This window comes from Rhipicephalus microplus, chromosome 8 (genome assembly GCF_043290135.1).
Source record: "Rhipicephalus microplus isolate Deutch F79 chromosome 8, USDA_Rmic, whole genome shotgun sequence".
Lineage (NCBI taxonomy): Eukaryota > Metazoa > Arthropoda > Arachnida > Ixodida > Ixodidae > Rhipicephalus > Rhipicephalus microplus.
The window spans coordinates 9,053,603-9,069,344 of NC_134707.1; the positions used below are offsets into that span (position 1 = coordinate 9,053,603).

General features: G+C 43.4%; 1 protein-coding gene across 1 annotated transcript in view; it reads right to left on the reverse strand.

Annotated features, from left to right (window-relative positions):
* Window positions 1–3,270: 3,270 nt before the first annotated feature.
* The window catches only part of LOC119164085 (venom metalloproteinase antarease TserMP_A), a 23,277-nt gene continuing 10,805 nt past the window's right edge, over window positions 3,271–15,742 (reverse strand). The window contains exons 7-14 of the mRNA XM_037416191.2: window positions 14,142–14,213; window positions 11,097–11,221; window positions 8,199–8,248; window positions 7,339–7,447; window positions 6,891–7,022; window positions 5,430–5,574; window positions 4,376–4,486; window positions 3,271–3,407 (exon numbers count right to left, since the gene is read on the reverse strand). Of these exons, the coding sequence (XP_037272088.2) occupies window positions 3,366–3,407; window positions 4,376–4,486; window positions 5,430–5,574; window positions 6,891–7,022; window positions 7,339–7,447; window positions 8,199–8,248; window positions 11,097–11,221; window positions 14,142–14,213 (786 nt within the window). The 3' untranslated portion in view covers window positions 3,271–3,365. The remainder of the gene's footprint in view (window positions 3,408–4,375; window positions 4,487–5,429; window positions 5,575–6,890; window positions 7,023–7,338; window positions 7,448–8,198; window positions 8,249–11,096; window positions 11,222–14,141; window positions 14,214–15,742) is intronic.

Below are 15,742 nucleotides of genomic sequence, written 5' to 3' on the forward strand. Positions count from 1 at the left end.
AGAGATCTGTACAGTAGCCGAGACAACCACGACCTTAATACTATAAGAACTAGCAGTAACCCAGATGACACCCCACCAGTAATGATAGAAGAAGTCAGAAAAGCTTTGGAGAGCATGCAAAGAGGCAAAGCTGCTGGTGAGGATCAGGTAACATCTGACCTGCTGAAAGATGGAGGACAGATTGTGTTAGAAAAACTAGCCACCCTGTTTACGAGGTGTCTCCTGACGGGAAGGGTACCAGAGTCTTGGAAGAACGCTAACATCATCTTAATACATAAGAACAGAGATGACAAGGACTTGAAGAATTACAGGCCCATCAGCTTGCTCTCTGTAGTATACAAGCTATTTACAAAGGTAATTGCTAACAGAGTAAAGAAAACATTAGAATTCAATCAACCAAAGGAACAAGCAGGATTTAGAACAGGCTACTCAACAATTGACCACATTCATACTATCAATCAGGTAATAGAGAAATGCTCAGAGTATAACCAACCACTATACATAGCTTTCATAGATTACGAGAAGGCGTTTGATTCCGTAGAAATATCAGCCGTCATGCAGACACTGCGGAATCAGGGCGTAGATGAAGTGTATATAAACATTCTGGAAGAAATCTACAGGGGATCAACTGCTACCATAGTGCTTCATAAAGAAAGCAACAGAATACCAATCAAGAAGGGTGTAAGGCAGGGGGACACAATCTCCCCAATGCTATTTACCGCGTGCTTACAGGAGGTTTTCAGAAGCCCAGAATGGGAACAGTTAGGGATAAGAGTTAATGGAGAATACCTTAGTAACTTGCGCTTCGCCGATGACGTTGCATTGCTGAGTAACTCAGGGGACGAATTGCAACTCATGATTACGGAGTTAGACAAGGAGAGCAGAAAGGTGGGTCTTAAAATTAATCTGCAGAAAACGAAAGTAATGTACAACAACCTCGGAAAGGAGCAGCGCTTCGAGATAGGTAATAGTGCACTTGAAGTTGTAAAAGACTATGTCTACTTAGGGCAGGTAATAACCGCAGAGCCGAACCACAAGATTGAAGTAACTAGAAGAATAAGAATGGGGTGGAGCACATTCGGCAAGCACTCTCAAATTATGACAGGTAGATTGCCACTATCCCTCAAGAGGAAGGTATATAACAGCCGTATCTTGCTGGTACTTAGGTACGGAGCAGAAACCTGGAGACTTACAAAGAGGGTTCAGCTTAAATTGAGGACAACGCAGCGAGCAATGGAAAAAAAAGGTAAGTGTAACCTCAAGAGACAAGAAGAGAGCAGAGTGGATTAGGGGACAAACGGGGGTTAAGGATATCATAGTTGAAATAAAGAAGAGGAAATGGGCATGGGCCGGGCATGTAGCGCGTAGACAGGATAACCGCTTGTCATTAAGGGTAACTAACTGGATTCCCAGAGAAGGGAAGCGGGTTAGGGGGAGACAGAAGGTTAGGTGGGCAGATGAGATTAAGAAGTTTGCGGGTATAAATTGGCAGCAGCAAGCACAGGACCGAGTTAACTGGCGAAACATGGGAGAGGCCTTTGTCCTGCAGTGGACGTAGTCAGGCTGATGATGATGATGATGATGATGATGATGATGATGATGCGCGCGTCAGGGGTCCCGGCGCGCGCGTAGCGGCTGTGCGGGAAGCACGTGGAACGGCTTTCAGACCAACTGTACTTAGCCGCAATGAGTTGAAGGTGATTGACAGGTTATATCATCCAAGGAGCGACATGAACAGACATCGGTAATTTTAATTCGCGGGCGTTAAGAAAAATATCATAAAATCATTGCATCTTGACTAAGTCAGTGACGACGAGTGGGTAAATCTGAAGGTCCCGATGTCCATATTGTATGTTGAAGTCACAGACTAGTATAAGCACGGACAGATGTGCAGACGCCAGCTGGATGGACGATGGTACAGATGGGCGTATGATGGATTTGTAGGGTTTAACGTCCCAAAACCACTATTTGATTATGATAGACGCCGTAGTGGAGGGCTCCGGAAATTTTGACCACCTGGGGTTCTAACGTGCGCCCAAATCTGAGTACACGGACACATGGACGGCGTGAATGATCATGTATTGTACTGCTCGATTACACATAAAGTCGGTTTCTTGCGCACTTTTTATTGCTGTGCAGGTGTTGCGTTTCGGTTTGGGTTTGCTTGTGCGTGATGGACGCCAACTATAGGTCGGCTTAAGAAGCTTCTCCCCTAAAAGTTGGCATCGGTGACGTTTACCCAATGAACGCATAGAATAAATATTATGGTTCTAGTAGGAATCAAACCCCAGCGTTCCACGTGGCATTGAAGTATTCTACCAGACAGCCATGCTAGGCCTCAGAAGTGCTTTTCAAGTAGACGGTAATGGTTTTATAACGTAAATTGTGGTTGCAGTGCTGACTATCAAGTCTTGGATGCAATATATACGTAGTTCTATTATACGTAGTTCTATTATACCCTTCTTCAATGGAAGCTGATTCAACTTTTTCTCGAGAAACTTTTCGATTTCATCACTCGCTATAACTGACTACCTACCTCAACCGCATTCGTTACTCCGTGGTAACCATTCTGTTGCTTTTACTGTCTACCTGTTGTTTGTTCTTCACATCACTTGACCATCCCGGGTTCCTTTTTTTTCACTTGATGTCGACTAGTTTATCTCCAACGTTTGCCTGCTCTCTCCTCTATTCGACTGTCTTCCGATCTCTCTATGTTATTTATATCATTCTTCGCATTACATGCTGCGTGGTCCTCAGCTTTTACTCTGGGTGTTTTGTTGTTCTCTTAGTTTTGGCCCCTTATGTTGCAACTGGCTGTACACAGTGGTAGTATACGTTTCACTGCAACGATAGTGGAAGATTTCCTGATAATATTTGGGAGTTCCTGCCAAATGCGCTCCTGCTCATTCTACCAGTACCAGTGTGTTTTTCGGTGAATGTTTGTTGTGATTAGGTTAGCACGTATGTAGTTGTTCTAGGTATGCGTATTTTTCTGTAAACAACAATGAACGGTTTTTAAGTTAAAATATTTTTGTTTCGCCAGGCCATTGAACGCTATTGTTGTTTTTGCTCACGTTTCGCTTGAATAAAATATTTTTGGAAGTATAAACACGTCTCAGTTTCTTAATATCACAGTATTGATTCCACAGTGTCTTGAAAGCCAGTGCTACATCAACTACGGCGATTGAGATTTCGGCGCGTTTTTTCTTCTTCCAGGAGGTCCAAGTGTGGAGCTCCAAAATCTAACGCAATTGTACAGTCGGAGCTAAATGAGATTTTGTCAAGTGCTTTATTGTCTTCATAAAAAAAGGTCTGTGATTAATTTCTTTTAAGTTGCGGTAATGTCTTCTCATTTTTTTTTCAAATCATGGAAGGTGGTGCTGTGCACATACGCCCCTTCTGCAGGTCTGAAAGATAAAACGGAAGAGATATTCACATATGTGGATTTCATGTAAGCAGGACCGTGTTGTTTGCGAGCAACTTTGAAGCGTTGCTTTCAGAACTTTTCACCACCGATAATTTAAAAAAATAAACCAGAATCATGGGTTGTTATTTTGTACGATTCCTAGAAACGGTGATTAGCCACTTTTTTATGATCTTGCTGTAGTTTCTGATAACACTTGACGGGAACTTCACTGTCTGGAGGTATTTAGTGTACATGAAAATTATAACACTGAAGTGAGGGGAAATGCGGATGTAGGTTCCAGTACATTCAAAACACAATGAAGCGTGTTGTCATCCAGCGCTATTGTATTCTATGAAAATACTCTAAAAGTCTAATGGTACTGTGGCAATCAGTAATTGTGCATATATGATGCAGCGCTAGATGCAAAAATATATATTGAAAGGATGTGTGGTTCAGGCTGCTAGCAGCTGAGACCGAACATGATTCCATTTCAGTGCTCTCTTAGGCAACAATGAATAGTAAAAAATTGCTAGTCAAGCAACTCAGTACTTGCACCGTGAAGCTGTGCACACTTTGCGGTTAATAAAGAAATACCATAGAAAAGTCACTTCTTTGCCCTTATTTAATGAAGAATATTTTGCGAAAAAACGATAACGGGATCTACGTCCTTCATGAAGTCCTCACCGGCAAATCAAGATTAGTGTTTGAAAACGGATACACTTTAACTGTGGGAAAAGTTGCACGCAAACAAAATCAAGTACTTGTTCTGAATGATAGCATTTTTTCGAAAGGAGGATCAGCCTTTAGGTGCAATCCCTTTTTCGGGGCTGCCGACGTTTATGCACAAGTGAAATGCAAAGCACAATAAAGAGTTTTCACTGACGTAGGCACAACTATCAAGTTTTCTAAACAAAAATATACCTGGGTCTCTGAGGCAATGTATCTCAGAAGACAACATAAAATACAAACCTTGCCTTCGCCGCATGACATCCCTGTTAAAATGTCCACTTGCCAACAAACAAATTTGGCTGGTGTCTTATGGCAGCACTCCATTTTGCACTTCTTTTTGAGCGTTGGATTCTACAGAAATAGTACAAACAGACACCTAATATTTTACCTTTTTATGTATTCCATCGCAATGACCATCGTCACAAAGTGGGATTCGTGTCACGCAACCTACAGTTTTTTTTTCAACGTACCATACGTGACTGAAATAAAGTTCTCGCAAATATTTCACACAGTCGAGATAATTAGCGCTACCACAAGTGAACATACGAAATTTCATACTCAGGCTGTATGCGGCTTACTACACGCATTGTAGCCCCACATCTACAGCAGGATTTGTCAACACTGCCCAGGTCCTGCAAACATCCTGTACCACATGATATGAAGCTGTCGAAAAAACCCCACTATTCTCACGGATAAATAGAGTGTACAAAGAGCTGCAGAATGCAAGTGGGAGGTGTTGCTGACGTCGGTATACCCTGAGAAGCAGCTCGGGCTGGTGGAAAGGGCTCGGGCGTTGGCAGCTGGCCGTGGCAGGCCGGACTGACAAAGTCACCCTAGTCTGGGCGATAAGAACGCGCGTTTGGTCGAGAAATAAAGTTCAGTTTTCACTCTCCGACTTCTTTCAGCTTAGACGTACGCGCCTTCATGGTTTATTGCGTCGTGCGGATACTGATTTTATCTTTCTTTAGGCGACAGAATATATACCGTGTGCCAATTTTATAATCTACATATTTGTTGCACATTCAATCACGTTCCACGTGCGAGAGTACACCTGTGTTGCCGTTCTCTTCCCTTGCCCATGTTTTATACGGCCCCCAACTTTTTGAATTTAGAAAGAATATATCACAACTAGCCCAAACGACTGTTGATGCGCCATACCAGGTCCCACAGCATCACGAAAAAGGGCTGGAATTCTCTACAATGGCAACAATTTTCGAGGCTCAGCAACATTGATACGGGTGGCTTTTGCGGCAAATGTTCGAAACATTCAGAGTGTGTGACATGTGGTACTCACATCCCAAACGACCCATTTTACTCCACTTTTCTTCAACAGCTTCCTGCAGTAATACGTAGCGCGCACCGTTTGTCCCGGATATTTCTTGTACTTCTTCATGTAGTTCATCTTCGTCTGCACTGCCTTGCATTCCGGTTTAAGGTTTCTGCAATACGTAAGATCACGTGACAAGGGCTGCAATGATTCACGAGGAAGTCAACGTAGCGTTTTTTTTTTTCGGGTCATGAACAGGTAGTCAATGCAGCAACCTCTCTGCAGAAGACGGGTTCATTTCCCGAAATATACTGATGACACCATTGACATCCTAACACGCATTCTTTGTTCTTTTCATGTACACGTGCCACAAGGGCCAGTAAGAGAACTAAAATAAATATCCCCTTGAACGTAAAAGACAAGCTTCTGAAATGCAAGTTCCTTGATGTGTACAATTTTCATGTGCAGACTCTAAGCCCACTTGCCTCGCCGCGGTGGTCTAGTAGCTAAGGTACTCAGCTGCTGACCCGCAGGTCGTGGTTCAAATCCCGGCTGCGGCGGCTGCATTTCCGATGGAGGCAGAAATGTTGTAGGCCCGTGTTCTCAAATTTGGGTGCACGTTAAAGAACCCCAGGTGGTCTGAATTTCCGGAGCCCTCCACTACGGCGTCTCTCATAATCATATGGTGGTTTTGGGACGTTAAACCCCACATATCAATCAATCTAATCACGCTTACAATGCTGAGATTGGTGATTGCGAAAGACGCCTGAAGAAACACTGTGGGTTGCAAAAAAAAAAAAAAGCTGAAAGCTATAGTACGCTAGCTGGAAGTTTCAGAAGTAAGATACTGGCTTGGCCACTCTGTATGTGCTAATGGCTAAAGCAAATCTTGACATTGGAAGTGTATCTCGAGTCATTATTAATTATTATTAGTCATAACAAGAAGAACCGCGATAAAGGCACACTTCCTTGTGTTCATGCACGCTGTTAGCGCCATCTCTTTGTACGAACTTTGCACGAATCCCCCCCCCTCCCCTGCTTATTTCATGGCTTCCTTGAAAACAAGGACCCTGTACGGAAGCAAAAAAAATCTCCTATATTGAAGTTTCTTTTCTGGCATTTGGTCCGCGTCTTCTTGTCTCTTTGAGGATGGCAATTGTGGACGAGACAAGTTCCCGTCGAGCTCTTAGTTTGATCTTCTACGAGTACTTGCCGAGGGTCCCTCCAAAGTGTTAGTCAAAGGGGCCTTTATTTGTAGATTACCATAATATGTATCAGCGTACAAAAAAACTAATGAAAGAAACTTTAACTTTCAGTTAAGAAACACGTGTGAATTATTATCAATAGGCAAATCACAGCTGCGTTTTGACTTGTACTGTCGTAAGGTAACCGAACATTTGTGTAATAATTCAGTGGCCTAGATTTTGTCTTGCTTCAACGTATAGTACATTGTGAATCACATTACGCCACAGGAGAAATGCTACTTACTTGTAGACATCTCGCATAGACTTCTCACTACAAGGCGATAGGCGATACTTCTTGAGGCCTCCGTCCACGTAACTCATCAGGTATCCTTCTTCCCAGGGGCACTCGGGGCTTTGATCGTGGGCTGAACCCATGCTGTAGAAAAATATTCCATTTGTTCTTGTTTATTGTGGGAAGTATGCGGGCACTCTTTGTGGGCCTCTGCCTTCACCATCACCGTCGCCTAAAGAGTAATGCCCGGATGCTGCTGATGAACGTGGTTGAAGCAGAGAGAAAACAACCTGGTTGTCTCTTCTGCACTAAAGATACATAAAATGACAATCTATGTACCAGTCATGCCTATAGTATAACGTTAAATGTATTGCTGTGGCAATCATTCCTTCCACTTCAGGTGAAACTCCGATCTCTTAAGCCAAACACCGACGTTTTTATATAATTAAAATGTACTTACAGATGGCCTAGCTCGTGGGCCACCGTATAAACTCCCGAGAAAGTTGTAGGAGTGTCTTCACCCTCGCCGACCCTCGCCTCGGTGCAAAGTGTGCCACGGAATGCAAGACCTGTAGAATGCAGTTTTCGTTCGGAGTTGTCAAGTTGTTCATTATTGTCATCACAGACTATAGTATACGTCGAAAAAGGGGGAGGTCGTAGGATAGTTTGTCATTATGGTAAATGACACTTTAGTTTGTCCACTTTAGTTACTTTAAATTTAAGTAACAATTCTTTCACTACAGTTTGCAAACCGCAAACTTCCTGCTCAATTATAATCTTAGAATCCCATTACTTTTATTTCATTTTCGTGTTTATTTCAGACAATGAAAAGCGAAACGATGTACATTTTTCTTGTCTAGAAGTGTGATAAAAAAGCGCAAATGCCTGACTGAGTGTCACACCCTTTTCTACACGCTGATACCCCCCCCCCTACCCCCTTCCATCACAGTCATCGGTCATCACTTACATCGCATAAGGGACATGGCGATCTTTGACCTCTCATGGCCCTTGCTCCACAGATCTCTACTGTTCACCATAACTCAAATAACAGAGGCAATTGCATGAACAAAATAATAAGTGCACTACATAATTAGCAATATATGGGCAATAATAATGCAATTAGACAAACATACAACAGTGCTACAGAAATATAAATAGAGCTGGAAGAAAACTTAAAATTGTTACTAAGAACAATCAGTCGTGTATAATACAGCAAACAAGCCTCTCACACAATTGACCGACTTGTGCTCTTTTTATTAACCTATGCACACCAAAGCAATGAGTAGTCTGAAATTGGAGTGTGAAAATAGTTGCACGTACCGACTAATTCCTTGCCAATTTTTCCGCCATTCCTACTGAACATGTCCAGCCTGAAATAATGTTGCCCATGTACGTATACAGTAACGTGCACAAATATGACGCTATATTCTCGACAACAAATATATAACGCAGGCGTGCCTATTTAAATGACTGTGACTAGGGGCCTAACTTCAGTTTGAATGGCTTACTTTTAATCTCACATTGTTCAGATTAAAGGGACGAGTGGATCTTGTCGACACGAACAGCGCCTCCTCCATATTTTAGATTCTAACCAGATGCACCTGATACAGCCATTCAGCACCCTCTCCTTCAGCCCTTTCTTACTCTCATTCATCACGTAGCTTTCGCATCTGCTTTGCATTGATGGCGGAGAGTAGCCTGTAGCCTGTTCATTCCTCTTCAGTAGCCTGTTCATTGTGAGACACTACGTCTCACGATGAAAAAAAAATTGCCCGCAGCTTCCCTCGGGGGAACACTGAGGAGGATGCGGAGCATATAATTGGTTAACGGGGTGTTAAAGTGCGACTTACTTGGGTCGATGGCTAAATTGGTTAACGTGGTTGTGAAATGGGGTGTTAAATTGCGACTTACTTGGGTCGATGGCTAATTTGGTTAACGTGGTTGTAGGAGGGGGTGTTAAATGAGTGAACACGTACACACGTATGCGAAAGGGCGGCGCTGGTCGAAGGGACGTCGATCATTGTGTTTGTGGATTCGTTGGAATTCATTTCACCGCGACCTTGGACGTCGACACGCCGTACAAACCAACCGACGAGCGGCAACTGAGCGAGCGAGCGCCGACCTTGAGTATATATACAGCTCGACGGCGCATGCACTGACAGCTGTTGAATGTTCTCGAAGCGCGACGCCACATGCGCGTCCACTGGAGAATCAGGAGAATTGTAGATGTCGAACGCGGTGTGTAGAGGAGGAAGGGATGCACAGATGGTGGAAGAGTGGGCGACGGCGCGACGGCGCATGCGCGCGCGTCAGCTGTCGAATGTTCGAGAAGCGGTGCGGAAGGCGCGGACGGCGCACTACAAGGCGCGAGTATAAGATGCTTCCGCATCTAAAACATTAAGTAATTTTTGCGCTTTTGTGTACAGATCCATGGTGCAGAGAGCGTTTTGCATCTTTTGTGTTCCTTATGTCGGCGCTCACGCTACTTCTGTTGAGTTAGCGCGCCTCCTTTCGTGGCGCAAAGCGGGCAACCAATGGATAAGCGTCACTGTGAACCTGCTGCATGAGCTCTGCTCAAGCGCGGAGAGGTGGCAGCGGCAGTGCTCCGAGACACCCAGAAGGAGCACGAAAGTACAAATCGAACAGATTCATGATATTGGAAAGGGAAGAGCGTTTATTTAAAGTCCTGTATAAAATATGTTGAAGCAAGACCGAAAGTTGGGCTAGTTGGTGATGCACTATGGGCAGAAACATCGCCCATAACAGCGCTTGTTTGTGTCTCTTCTCTTCGTCCCGTGAGTTTGTGCGCTGTTTCTGCCCATAAAATATATTGCATATTCGTGGGAAACTGCTCAGGCGCAGGTAGGATGCAAGCAGCCCAAGGAGGTTTGAAAAAAATTGCTGGAGTGAACATTACTGCCCAGGAGCGAAGCTGGACTCACCAATAAACGGCGGCGGCGGCTGCCATCTTACTGGGGGCACGAAGAGCTGTTGGTGTTCGGCGATTGAGAAGAAGCGCCTTCTTCGCACGCCCAACGAGTTTAACGTGGTAACTTTTTCGGGTCAGATAGGGCTCAAAGTGCGCCTGTATGCTACGAGTTCTCTTTAGTAAGCCTTAAATTCAAGACAATTTCATTAGAGAGTAAGCCACCTATACTCGTCTCTGTGTTATTTCAACCGAAACAACCATTTTTTTAATTTATGACTACCGTGGTCCTTATACGAACAGATCAAAGCCACTTAATCTCTAAGCGGGCCATCAGTAAAGAGCATGCTTCGGAGGGCAATATTCGGAGGGCAATATCTGGCTTCGCTATTGCTGGCAAAGCATTGCGGGAGCTTTCATTCCAGTCATTCTATTTAAAACCTCAAAGCAGCCGTATCCTTAAGTGGCGTCGCGTTACGACCACTCACTGAAGTAAAGCCGACGGCTCCTCAATTGGAGCTGAAATCAAGGAGAAGAAATGGACATTGGCCGGGCGCGTAGCTTGTAGGCTGGATAACCGCTGGTCATAAAGGGAACTGACTGGATTCCAAGAGAAGACAAACGCGTGAGAAAGAAAGAGAGAGAGAGAGAGGGGGTGAGGAGGGAAATTAGGTGGTGGTTGATTTGAACTCCCTTTGAGGAGCGAGTGCTTGCACTGGCATCAAAAAAGATGGAGGAGGTGCTGCTACTGCAGTCACGCACTACGCATCCGTAGTAGGTGACGACTGTGTCCCACCATAAATACACGTGCAATTTATAAGTAAGGCTTCTGGAAGTTCAGTGGTCGCCGTAGTCGTTTGTGTTGCGGCGGTTTTTTTTTGTTTACTTCATTGAGCCGGAGTGATAATATTCAACTCATAAAACTTCATGCATGCGCAATTAAAGATTATCGTGTCAGTGAAACTTTGCTCTTGATCAAATTTGCATTTTTGTGCTGTTTATTATTAACAATCATATTTTATAACATTGACGGACATACGATATAGCAGACTGGCTTAAACGCAGTAAACGCCATGGCATGGCTGAACGAGGAGACCAAATTAATATCCCTACTTAACACATGACCGCTAGGAAACGTTATTTCTTTCATGCTCATAACTACCTTATTATAGTCACATATCCTTGTTGACACCGTATTTAGCAGAGCTCAACTTTCATACTTGCGTTCATCTATACTAAATTGCGTTGCTGATGTACGCGAGCACTTAGAACGATGTATTCGTAACGCTTACCCAGTCATGAGAAAGAGGATGTCGGGGTTCCCTGGAACTTTTCCATTTTTTATGTACCTTTTCATACCTTGCAATGTCTCTGACGCATCCAAGAGGCCTTTTTCTACTGCGGCGAATTCATCATTCTGGGTTAAAAATGACGACACGATGTTTATGTGCAAACACTCACACGTGCTCACACAAGGCAATCGTTTATGTTTCGACAACGTGGTGGACCTATTGCTCGCTTTATGCGATTTCTTGTGGGATGATTCCTGGCCTTCCCTGTGAACACAATAATCTGCATGCAGTATTCGGGGCCGATAGATTGTTAGATCCTGAAAGGTTAAGAGCCCGATCGTTTATATGATTACGAGGTACGCTATTGTGGAGGACTTCAGAATATCTAAGACTACCTGCGGTTATTCGCCTTACCTATACGACTACATGTTAGCCTATAATTGTCAGGCCAAGCGGTAAATAAGTGCGAATGTTGCCTATTCATTCATTCATATTTATTTATTTATTAAATACCTGCATCTTTCCAGTAGCTATCATAGCAATGGGTTACAATCAGCAAGAAACAAAGTGATCACACCCAAGAAGTGTGGTAGGGTGCATCGTAGATACAAAGTTGTTGCAGTGTTAGACGATATATTATCCTGTACTCTTATGGCTCATGCAAAAAAGGATACCTGAAAACGTCACTTCCGAAAGCATCCTCCCGTATTTTAGTGCATGGTCGCTTTTTGACGACACGTAAGCGAGTGGCTTGATGTATCTTTCTAGCTCGATGCCAGTTTTCCGATAGTGCACAGAGGAAGAAGATCGAGGTAAACAGCGTAAAAAACGAAGACAGAGGGAAGGAAGGGCGCATGACGAGCGCTCGTCTTGTGTCCTTTCTTTTCTGTCATCGTTTTTGCGCTGGTGTCCTTCATTTTCTCTGTCTTCGTTTTTTGAGCTTTTTACCTCGACCAGCTATGAATTGTTACCAACTTTCCCAGTCTTCAATACTACTCAAAGGAAGAAGAATTACAGACTAAGGTTCTTTTCACTGGCCCTGCATCGTGCCTGGCACAATAATTCACGCTTACTTTTCACCATTCCTAATATTGTTCTCTAATGGTCCGCCTCAAACCTCGCTGTCTTTTTTTTTCCGACTTTTAAAGCTGCTCAGTTGGAAAATTATCAATTTCAACCAGTACGACTGTAATTAGGAATACTTAGAATGTAAGTAAAGTACAACTCTGCCCTTCTGGGTATCACTGAAATCATGGCGAAGAAAATTCAGCCTATCTATTGTCTCATTCTTGATGTACGGAATGCGTCTATCTCATCTTAGATCAGGCGTTATCAAGCATACCCACACATTTATCATCTCCAGAAAGTGAGCAGAAAAAAAAGGCAGGGAGGTCAATTAGGGCTGAGGCCGGTAGGCTACCATGTACAGAGGGGTGTGGGGAAAAAATTAAAGTAATCTATGAAGTATATATATTAAACATCATGAACAAAAAGGGCTAGGAACCGATTCTTGTGGGACAACCGAAATAACTAGAGCATATTTCGGAATAAAATCCGTTGATAACCGCAATACGCCAGTTTACCTGAAGATAATGAACAAACTATGCGATAATAATAACAACCAATTTTGAGGCCCAAAATTTTTACACGAGCATGCCTTACGTGACTATATCAAACGCTTCCTCAAAGCTAAGTATATGCAGTCTAATATTGGCGTCTTATCTATCACTGAAACAAGATCTGAGAAAAACCTCAGACAGTTCGATTGAACAACAAAAACCGTATCGAAAACTGTATTGACTAGAGCCAAGGAGGCAATGCTTACGTTCTACACTGTCGATCTTTAAATTACATGCTCCATTAATATGGATGTTATAATGTTCAAAAATATTGGCCTTGCAATCTATTATGGGATTCTTATCTGTCACTGAAACCAGATCTAGAATTCAAATAGTTAGGCTGAACATCAAAAACCTTGTCGAAAACCGTATTGACTAGAGCTAAGAAGGATATGCTTCAGTGTGGCCTTATCGATCTATAAATTAAGTGCTCCAGTATTGTGTACGTTAATATCTTCGAAAAAATTGGCCTGTCGTTTTCAAAACCATTCGTTACTCCAATCCACCTTTGTGATTAAGTACAATACGTGTAAGCTTCCGACTCTGGTGTAATGAAGCTTCACAAAAGCATTTATTTGAAACGATCTGGTGAAGCAAAAAAACACAATATTTGAAACAATTTTTGGGAACAGCTCTCGCATGAATGTGTGAGGGGTAGAGGCCACACCTGTGGCAGCGCCACTGTTGCTTTGCATCGCCGGGCCATCACTAGATTACTGAGGGAGTGCGAGGGGAGGAGGAGGCCACTGCTGGCTTCATTTCTGGACACGGACGGAGAGATGTACGGACGTGTGTACGAGGCATTCAAAGCTTTTCTATAAACAGGAAAATGACCTTAGTAAGGCTCTCACATTAATAAGAAGGCTTTCGCTTTTAAGGGATTTTAGGTGATAGCATAAGGGGCCCACTGATTCGTACAATTGTACGTGCAATTATCTGTCATTATTCATTTTGGAAGAATGAGCAGCTACGCTTCTTGGTAATAATACTTGAATATTTTGAAAACATTGCAAAGATGACCCGCATGAAAAAAGGTGTGTTCTATTTTTGATGCGTGTCGTTCTCGTGCTACTTTATTCACGTTAAAACATTCTCTTTTCCTCGCTTAATAGACTATATTTCAATAGAGAAATTTCCCTTGGCTGAAAGTCCGTGCTGAGAGCAATCTGCAGCGTCATTGCCAGTGCCTCATTGTGGAGCATGCGTAGTGTGATCAGTCTCCCGTGAAACATTTAACAGGCTCTGTCTTTGAACTAGGCTCATCGTTCCATCTGCAACATAACTGTTCGCTTCGGTGCTTCAACAAAACCTTCGAATGACTACACGCCATCGCCACAATTTTCACGTATATTCTAACTGAATAAAATCACGTGGACAAATCGTGAATGAAAAATTAAGCGTAAGAGAATTTCTGCTAGGTACTCACCTTGCTTCTTGTTATTCCAACGAGGATAAATCTTATTCCTGGTCTCGACATGTCGACATATCTTAAGTTGACCTGAAGTACAGTGTGAGCATGTCAACATGTGTGTCTATACTGTTGTATAGACATAAAAAAAGCTTGGACAATCTCCCGCTAAAGGGAGCTATAGATGCGAAGCAGCGGGCTCTAACGCTCACACTGGCGTCGACGTTGACGCTGGCGCTCATAAAGTGCAAGCCAAGTAGAGACGCTGGCAATTGACTGAATTCCGAACACGCGATCCAGTTCCTACATATACGGGGTGGCCAGTGAGCGGTTTTGCAGTGCACACAATCGGTTTTTTTTACTAGCACGCGTTGCCTGCATCGGCCATGCGAGGTGAGACAGCGGTATACAGGAAGCGACAGTTTAGCGGGTGTCTTCCTGGGCCGGCACGAGACGTGAGCATGTGCAGTGGTGGTGTTCGGAGGGACAGCGTTACACAGCCTAGTCGAAGAGCTGCTTCGCATCTAACATAGGTTGCTGTTTTGAAAAAAAGAAAAGAAGTCAGCTTGTCGAAACATTGACTCCAGCACCGACTCTCGTTGTCGAATTTTTCAACATGAGCTTTTGTGTGTCATATATTCACATTTGCCATATGGCCGTATAGTGTGCCCACGTCAAGAGCACTTTCCAGCGTTTGCAAAAATGATAGCTCAAGAAACGTGTCAGCATACTAAGATAATAGCAAAATTCTTCGTAAAGCAGACAAACGAATGATTGGCTGTGCAGTGTAATGATTTACAACCAATAATATAAAATTTATGTAACACAATAATCCATGAGCAGCAGAAGCAGCAGCACCCGACTGAAACTGTTTATTCTAAGACTGTCACCTACTCGAATAGGTTCGCCAGAGATCCGTAATCACCACACTTGCTTATAGTGAAAAGCACGCAGTACAGCTGCGCCAGCTTGTGGACGCTATCTTGCAGAACAATGATATACCTCCGTGGGAACCCACTACAGAAATCAGGGCTTCAACCGGCGTCCGATGGGTCGGCAAGAATCATTGAATAAAATGATGAGGATGCTTACCACAAAGTCAAAATGCCTTTCACATTTCGGCCCAAGAACGAGTGCCTTGTTCATTATAAAAGCGAAGAGAGGAACCTAATGTTTTAAATAGTAGAAATCATGTGACCTAAATATCTCGAGTCTGATAAATTGAGACGCAAGATGCTTAGACCACGTACTTTAGACTACACACACCCTTAGGTTGCATCTTTCTCTTTTACTGTGAGCAGGGCTCCTGTTCATGGTGTTTAAACGTCAATGAAATTTCGCATTGTGGAGGCTGGCATCTTTGCCTTGTTATTAAATGCGCGCACAACTATCACACAGAGCGGGAAGTTTCAGAAGGACCCTTCTACGCTCCATATCTTGGGATTATCTTCGCACCTATGGAAGACGAACGTATTTAACTGAACGATGTATGCTAAATTTTTTATTCAGAACAACCGCCATAAAACCTGACAATAAAAGTATGGGACGCGGTAGAAATGAATACGGTGAAATTACAGGTATGTGCGTAACTTAGTTCTTAGTGGTCCTGTTTCAATTTG